Genomic DNA, 9,297 nt, shown 5'->3' with positions numbered 1-9,297 from the left:
ATTCACAAGTTTAAACTAGCCACTCTTTTCAGTGATTTTCAACTCAAGTTTCTTTATTTCATCTGGTGTGATGAAGTTATTTGTAGCATTAATGTCGATAGTAACCATGACGAATTTTTCATTTATAAAAATCTTGACATTCTTCAAGTCTTTCTTTTTTACAGGACCTACCTTCTTGTCTGTCACATTATTCATGAGTTGGATAGATCCAACACATGCAGTCACCTGTGGCTGAGTTTCTCACTCTTCAACGATAGATACTCGGGTTCTTAATTTAAGATAATCTTCTATTTAGTGTGGCATCTTGCACACAAAATATTATCTTTTGGGCACAAAAGCCTTCTTTTTTTTTCTCGTACTCTTTCTTTGAAGAGTAGCTTTCATTTTTCTTGGTTGAGAAACTACTTTTCTTGTCTCCTCTACCTTTAGTAGAATTAGGTTTGGAGGAAGACTTGGTTTAAAGTCTCTTTAATAATACTCTATGAGTGATTCAGCTACCAAGATGGCTTCATCGACATCCTTAACATTTCTTTTTTGCAGTTCTTGTTTTGTTCAAAATTAGATCCCATCAGTAAAGAGGAATAATGCATCATCTAATGCTAAGATAGAAATTTAAAGTGTGAGAATAGTGAACTCCTTTACATATTCATTAATCGTACTCTTGTGCTTTAATTCTCTTAACTTCTTCCTTGTTTCATACACCACATTCTGAAAAAAAATTGTCTTTTTAACTCCCTTTTAAAATCTTTTCATGTGGTTATATTACAAGTTTTATTTTCATATTTATGCAATTTCTTCTCCACAAAAAAGTAGTAATATAAAAAAAGGTAGAGAGCTATAGTTGTGCCTTTAATGATTTTTCAACCGCTCATTGACTTTCGAAATACCTCTTCATTTGTCGTAAGAAGTTCTACACCTCTTGGGCATCCTTTGAAACTTTGAACTCCTTTGCCTTTGAGAGATTAATCTTTATCGTCTCCCTTATAATAGTCGATTGGAATTTTGCCTCTTCAAACGAAACTCAAATATCCTCGAATAGTAGCATTTTTTAGCTTGTCTTTTAGTTGGATCATGCTTTTCTTAAAAACATCGAATTCTCTCATAACATGAGATTCAAGAGTCACTTTGTCACATTCTATCCTTTGAAAATGCATATCTATAGTGGATAGAACATTCTCCACTAAGAAAATTCTTTCTTATAAGAAATTAGTATATTTATCTCTTAGGCCGCTTAAAAAATGGACCTTCTTGCTTTTTCATTGAGAAGGAAAAACAACTCTCCTCATTTGCGTCTCAACATGCTCCATGATCACATCAAAAGACATACTCAGGAACCACTTGTACTCCTTCTTGAACCTTACTTTGATACAAAATTATAACGGCCTTGGACACACTCCAATGCTACCGTGTTGATACTTGGACTCACTCAACCTCTTAAATTAAGACGAATTCAACCTAACCCTCAATACTTAGCAAAAAAGTTAATAACACAATAAAACACAGGAGAGATAAAATTTTGAAGGAAATAACACTTCACTAATGACTTGCACACCCCAATCCAAAACTCTCGCCCCTATTTATAAACATCCACCTCCTAAATAGACGGTTAAGATTTAATCCAATCAATGGTCTAGATTGAGTATTTAGAATCTTCATTACAAATATCTTACCTATTACATGTTTTTAAAATCTAAATACTTCTACATGTTCACTCTTCTATGCTTTATGACCTTTCAAAGTTTTTTAAGATTTTCTAAAAAATTTTAAAACCTTACGAAGTATTCTAGAACATTTCAAAACTATCTATCCTATTCTAAACATTCTAAAATTTATCTAATTTATATTCAAACACCGTTGAAAATAATATTCTAAAATTTATTGCGACATCTTTGTATTTTTCTCCTTATTTGAATAATTGAATTTTCTCATTCATAAAATACAAATATATTTTTGGTAAAAAAAAAAAAAGAAGACTCATACAATTTGAATATTATAATTCACACATTTAAAACTATATTTATAGGAGAACTAATAAAACTTATAGAAACAATATAAGAAATTGAATATTGGACTAAACATGACAATGATATAGTTAGAAAAAAAAGAAATTCTTTAAATTTTACTTAATGCCTTGGACAGTCATTGCTACAAGTGATAAAACGAATAAAGCTACTGGGCCAATCAGTCAAATCTGCCAACAAAAATAGGTCGGACTAAATTTTAAAATTCGCGAAATAAAAAAATATGTCAAACCTACACTTCTGGGCAGTTTTGGTGGGATGGGCTAGTCCACCAGAACTAAAGTTATTTTATTTTATTATTTATGAAATAAAAGAGTAATTATTATAAAAAAATTAATAATTATATAATTTTTAAATGTATTTTTTTATTTTTTATTTTTTAATTATTAATTTTATTTATTTTATTTTAGACTTTATATATGTTCAAATTATATGACTTATTTTTTAAAATAAAAATTTTATTAACAGAAATTGTTTTGAATAATTCTATTAAAATTAAAAATTAAAAAATAATAAAAAATATATTATAATTTGAATATTTTTTATTTATATTTAAATTTTAAATTATTATTTTTTTATTAATTTTAGTTAGTTTTATTAATTAAAAAAAGAAAAGTGTAAGAGGCCAGCAACTTTGTTAAATTCTAGCAAGCATGTAACCATCAAAGAAAAGTGAGTCATTGGATAAAATTTCATACCAATCTCACACCATTAAAACTATTATTGATGGCTATTTGATGGCTACAAATTACAAAAATTATTGGTCTCCTAGTATTTCTCATTAAAAAAGTATTAAATAGACTAATTTATTAATTTGCCAATTCACCATAAAATGAGATAGACTAGTATTTTAAACCTATTTTACTTGAGAAGAGGAGTAGTTTTTGATATAGATCTTGGCAGAATGGAGCAGAGGAAGACGGGTTACAAGCTTTGCCACCCTAGTCATTGCGTATGTGTTTGGATTATCATGTTGGAATAAATAATTTTATTCATAATCCAAATCATCCATATTAAATCACCAAAAATATCTCATAATGCGGAAGCGTACCTTTACTTATAAGAGTCAGAAAATTGATGAAAGAATTTGAATCTTATGGTTCTTTCGATCTTCCTCAACCAAAGCCTTCTGTATTCCTAGGAGGCTGAACTGCAACTCTTTTGATGGGGAAAGAGTAACAAAGGCGGCTTTGGCATATTGGGGGCTGAAACCCTGAAGGTCTATTTATATTTGAGCATGGCACCCATTAAACCCTTAAGCCCAAATAAAATAGTATCTAAAGCCCAAAAGATAATATATCTAAAATCCATAAAGATAATTATCTAAGGAACAAAAGATAATATCCGGTTTTATTCTCATTTAATTCCAAATCAAAAGTAATAATCACTTATTCAATTAGCATTTAAAACAATAAATGAGATCATCATTATATAAGTCATTTAATTTGAAATAGCATAATTTGTGATTATAATTAATATATGTATTGCCCACAAATAAGTTAGGAAATCAAATAATTTCCTAACATATCATTTACAAATAGAAATTTGTATAAAATTGATTTTGTAAAATTGATTTTGTTCAAAAGTGAGTTATTAACTTATTATTAACGTGGTTTATGTTTGATAATTTTTATTCAAAATGAATTATAATAAATTAAATATTGTTTGAATTATATTATTAAAAATCACTTTTAGATAAAAAATTACAGAAAATGACATAAATTTAAATAATTATTTTATGTTATCTTATAATTTTATTTTAAACTCAAACGAGTTTTTCAATTCTCCAACACACTTTCAATTCTCCAACACAAATCTAAACACGAAAATGGATCTTCTCCATTTTTCTTTTACCGGAGAGAATAAAATGTGATCTCTCACCTTTAATTTTATAGGTGGGACCAAAAATTAATAAGAGAAAAGAACAATGAATAATGAGATTAAACACTGAACACTATCCAATTTTTTTTCACTAGAGAAGATCCACTAAACACTATCCAATTTTTTTTTTCACTGAAGAGGATGCACTCCCATCTAAACACACCCTGCGCCATTGGTCACCGACTATATCCACAGCTTTCACTGTTGTTGAAGTTGCAAAGCGTCCAAGGAAGGAAGGAAGGAACCTTCATCAACACCCAGAAAATTGACTGAAAAAGAAAAAATAAAAAGAGACGGAAAAAAAAGGCAAACAACTTGTTACCATTTTTTCTTTTAATTTCTGAATTATAATAAAGTAAAAAATATAGTAAAAAAGAAATTCTAGAAAGAAAACCGGGTGTGGGGAATGAGAATGATAGTGTAGTGTCTATGTGCAAAAAAAGTCACTACACACGCATCAAATATGCGCACGAACCACCATCACTACTCTTCCGCTTGTTGCTAGTGTGCGCACTTGTTGCCTTGCGTGCGCCGGTAGCGCAATACCCTACCCTACGCACCCCCACCACGCACCTCACTAACGACACCACCACCATCCTCCACCACCACCATCACCCTTACATAAATCGCAGCAGAGCTCAGATCTCGCGTTCTTCCAATCGCTCACGCATGTCGAAGGCGCGTGTCTACACCGACGTCAACGTTCTCCGCCCCAAAGAGTACTGGGACTATGAGTCCCTCAACGTTCAGTGGGGGTAAATTTTCCTAACCCTAGTTTCAACGATTTCTGTGATGTCAATTTTCTTTTTTAGCTCGATTTGGATACCGAATGCTGTTCACAATGGAAGAGATTTTAGGTTTTGAATCCAGTGTGTGTTTGTGTATCACGTAGTTTGAGTCGTTTTCTTCATTTCCTTTCTGAAATCCTAGAGGTTTTAGCTGATTCTGTTGTTTATGTTATGATTATAACCCTTTTGATTGGAATTTCTTGCTATATGCTCTTTTTGGCCTGTGTTATGCATGCCAGAGAGGCTGAATCACGATGTAATTCGGAGCTAATTGATGAAAGCTGTTCTTGAGCCTGATCTTGGTTACCTTGCAGAAGATGTATTGTTGACTCTGATTTTGTTTTACTGATGTTAATTATTGATATACTGTTTGATGTTTTTCAGTGATCAAGATGATTATGAGGTTGTAAGAAAAGTGGGAAGGGGGAAGTATAGTGAGGTTTTTGAAGGCATAAATGTTAACAGCAATGAGCGGTGTATAATCAAGATCCTCAAGCCTGTCAAGAAGAAGAAGGTGATTTTCTGTACCTTCCCTTTGTGACCTGAAATCTTGTGAAACAATTATTCCTTTCAAAAGGAGGGGAAAACCAAAAAATTTTTCGTAAGGAACTTTGATATTTTGATAGATAGTAAGGATTATCGATATAGGGCATATCAAATGAATGAAAGAGAAAAAAATTCATAATATGATCAGCAACATTTCTATCACAATCAATCTAATTGTACCAAACTGGAACTTGAAGTTTCAAGAGAAGAAGTGTCTCAAAGTTTGGGGGGACAAAAATTAAATGAATTATCACCTGCATAGTTGAAACTTGACACATTTATGAAACTTCTCTTTTCAAAACATATTCAATTTGTAGCAAAACAAAAATTGTACCTTGTCATGTTCTTGGGAATGGACAAAATCAACTTCGGTTCTAATTTGATGACGTAGAAGCAAACATTTTTCAATTTAATAATGTATGATCCAGGGCCTTTTTTAAACGCTAGTGAATGCTGTGTGTGTGGTTATACAATTTTTAGCTTTATCTTTTTTGTTTATTCTGTGAATTTGTCTTACCTTCGAAGTTTTTCAACATTGTTTTGCAGATTAAGAGAGAGATAAAAATACTTCAGAACCTCTGTGGGGGCCCAAATATTGTCAAGCTTCTTGATATTGTTAGAGATCAACACTCTAAAACTCCTAGCTTAATATTTGAGTATGTCAACAGTACAGATTTTAAAGTTTTGTATCCAACCTTGACTGATTATGACATACGCTATTACATATATGAGCTTCTTAAGGTAATGTGATCCTTTAATCTCATGCGGTATGGTTGGACTGCTGCTATATGCCCTTCCATAGTGATTAATCAATGTATTTTCCTTTAGGAATAATTAGAGTATCTTTGTGTTGGATAAGGCTTCTTATTTGTTCAATTATGGGTTGGGGACCTTTCCTTCTTTTATGGTTTAGTTTTGAATTGCAGGCCTTGGACTACTGTCATTCACAAGGCATAATGCATAGAGACGTGAAGCCTCATAATGTTATGATAGATCATGAATTACGAAAACTTCGATTGATAGATTGGGGTCTTGCTGAATTTTATCATCCTGGAAAGGAGTATAATGTTCGTGTGGCATCAAGGTAATGTTCTCTGGCAAATTGACTCTCAACTCTATTCCTAAAAGTGAAGATATGTAAAATAGGTTTAAATCAAATTTAATAAGGCATCATTTAGTTACACAGCATTTTCAATTTAAGCAGATTGTTTGAACTGTTGCATGACAAGTGTTGGTATATCCAAAGGACATTACTCTGAAGATGTGGAAATGTGAACCAAAAATGCTTTGCTATGTTAAAAGTTTACACTAGATCATTTTTCTGAGCTAAAATGAGGGTTTAGAAGTGATTCCTTTTGAGCTTATACTCAACTGACAAGTATTTACAAAATCATTTAAAAAATGTGACAGTTTAATGTCTATGTTGTTTGATGCTTTAACACAATGATGACATTTGATCGAACTTATTAGGAAAAGCTTAGTTATTGCTGGTAAACTAGTCCTGATTTTCCCTTTTAATTGTATCTGGTGCTATTCTATTTAAATGGATATTCAAGTATATTAAGTATGATTGAAGATATTAAAAGCACAAAAATGAGTCATTTGTTCTGAGGGCTGTTACGCAGAAGGGATAAGCAAGAACCGCTGGTAGTTCAAAAGATGTACATTTAATGGTTATTTGTCTGGAATATTGGTCTGAGCTATCTTCTCTCTTGTTTCTCTGCCTGCCAGAACACACTCATGTTGTTTGGTCATATCTCCTAAAGTTCTTCTAACATTAAATAGTGGCATTTTTCAGGTTCTTAATCTTCCGTTAGGTTTATAGTCAGATACTCAGATAAAATATTAAATATCTATGGCTTCTGTAAGGAAAATAATAACTCCTAGTACGATTTTTTTAATAAAAAAATTTGTTTTCATTTGCTCTATATTTGTTTGTTAGATATGTAGTTGACAACAGACTAATGTTGTCTAAATTTTCCTAGATATTGCAATGTGATGATGAGTTTTAGTTTATCAAGTTCTTTATTGGCAATGCCTCTTTTTCTCAGATACTTTAAGGGCCCTGAACTTCTAGTTGATTTACAAGACTATGACTACTCATTAGACATGTGGAGCCTTGGCTGCATGTTTGCTGGAATGGTGAGAAATGTAGTTCCAGGTTACAGCGTACTGGTTAAATTGCCTTTATTTGTATTTCAAGTCCAATTTCATACATTTCTTTGTTATGATTTATTGTACTTCATGTAGATATTTCGGAAGGAGCCTTTCTTTTATGGTCATGACAATCATGATCAGCTTGTCAAAATAGCCAAGGTAACATTGCATGGTGGTTTGCATATGTATTCATATTGCAAAAAATGTCCATATTATTGCTGAACAATTTAATGACATGCTTTAGTGTACAATATCTCCTATGGGTTGTGTGTAATCAAAATATGCGGTAAATGATTTTATGCTGTGTAGGATGCTAAAATTTTATATCTAAATGAGTTGGCCCCTTCTAATGATTTTTTTTAAGGGATATTTCTTTGCAGATTTAATGGTTCTATTTTCTTTTCTTTTTTGTGTGATCTATAGGTACTTGGGACTGATGAATTGAATGCATACCTGAATAAGTATCACCTGGAGCTTGATCCTCAACTTGATGCACTTGTTGGAAGGTATCATATTGAATTTGATGTTGCTTAAAAACCTTTGAGACTTGTCCTTTGGAGTCTGCCGCCTCTATTCTGACATTGTTTCCTATTGATAGTTATATGAATAAAATAGCTAGATTTTGCACATCTTTAATATTTGTTTGTTATTTCCTTATGTGCAGGCACAGTCGCAAACCCTGGTCAAAATTCATCAATGCAGATAACCAGCATCTTGTGTCTCCAGAGGTCATTTATCCCTGTTCCAATAGGGCGCTAGGACTTGATTAATTTATACTGTAACTTCACAATTCTCATTATGTTTAATTATTTCAATATATTTAATATGCAGGCTATTGATTTCCTTGATAAGCTCCTTCGGTATGATCACCAGGACAGGCTAACGGCAAGAGAAGCAATGGTATGGAGATTTGTTTACATTTATATAAACGTTAGTCCTTTTCCATGTATAAAAATATACCTTAAAGTGCTGAATACTGAATGATCTACTAAATTTAAAGTTTATTTATCCTTGGTGTCAGGCACATCCATATTTCTCTCAGGTAAGAGCTGCAGAAAGTAGCAGAATGCGGACACAGTAACTTCATCATATTGATCCATGAACTTTTGAGGTTCATACATGTGGGACTGTTTTATAGTACCCTAACATGCAGCATGGTTGCCTTGTGTTGATTATAGTTGGTTAGTTTTCTTGTGCAATGTAACAATATCAATATGTTGTTTCTTTTGAATAATTTGATAATCGTTTAAAATTGTAATTCTATATTAAAGAAGTTCGTGATTATAGTCTCTAAGAACTTCAAATATTGGGCCCTCTCGTTTTATATTAAGGAAAATAATGAATTGAGTCTAGATGTATCATAACCGGGGAACGTCATAATTTCAGTAGTTAATTTTCTATGAAGATTACCCGATTCGTTTTGATAGATAAAAATTAGACTGCTGTATGCTCTGTTTTATAAGTAAAAAAGATAAGGTAGACCTTTTAGGAGGTTTAAGCTCAAGTATGCCGTATTATGTTTGTTGTCGATTTGGATGCTAGTCTTTTTTTTTTTTCTTTGGTTAAGTGGATTGGACAATCCCCAATCCTAGATATTATACTCATACTCATGCATTACATACTCACACACACTATATGGGTATACTATTACTAACATGGGTTTTATATTCCTCACTGAGGATTCGAATCTGGGTGCAGCTCCCAGTGAGGCAGGTGATCTGCCATTGATCCAAGGCCTCGGCTGATGCTAGTCGTTTATTAAACAGTGTACTGTGTTTGTGGATCAGGGTTTGAGGTTGTATTTCAATTGAATCATTCGCTTCTTTGCATTTTATTATGGTATGTTACTCTTTTTATCTACTCTATTTGAAACACATCAACATTGCGTCGCAGTCCGTTTTATG

General features: G+C 32.1%; 1 protein-coding gene across 1 annotated transcript; it reads left to right on the top strand.

Annotated features, from left to right (window-relative positions):
• The first annotated feature begins 4,093 nt into the window (after positions 1-4,093).
• Positions 4,094-8,754, top strand: LOC107627477 (casein kinase II subunit alpha-2). The gene is made up of 10 exons (XM_016330309.3): positions 4,094-4,657; positions 5,075-5,204; positions 5,783-5,977; positions 6,163-6,320; positions 7,288-7,378; positions 7,487-7,552; positions 7,817-7,899; positions 8,058-8,121; positions 8,225-8,293; positions 8,415-8,754. The coding sequence occupies exons 1-10, from the start codon at positions 4,332-4,334 to the stop codon at positions 8,472-8,474; spliced, it is 1,242 nt and encodes a 413-aa protein (XP_016185795.1). The 5' UTR covers positions 4,094-4,331; the 3' UTR covers positions 8,475-8,754.
• The last annotated feature ends 543 nt before the right edge of the window (positions 8,755-9,297 follow it).

The sequence above is a fragment of the Arachis ipaensis genome, chromosome B1, assembly GCF_059453495.1.
Source record: "Arachis ipaensis isolate K30076 ecotype BB chromosome B1, ASM5945349v1, whole genome shotgun sequence".
NCBI lineage: Eukaryota > Viridiplantae > Streptophyta > Magnoliopsida > Fabales > Fabaceae > Arachis > Arachis ipaensis.
This window is presented reverse-complemented; position numbering and strand designations above follow the sequence as displayed.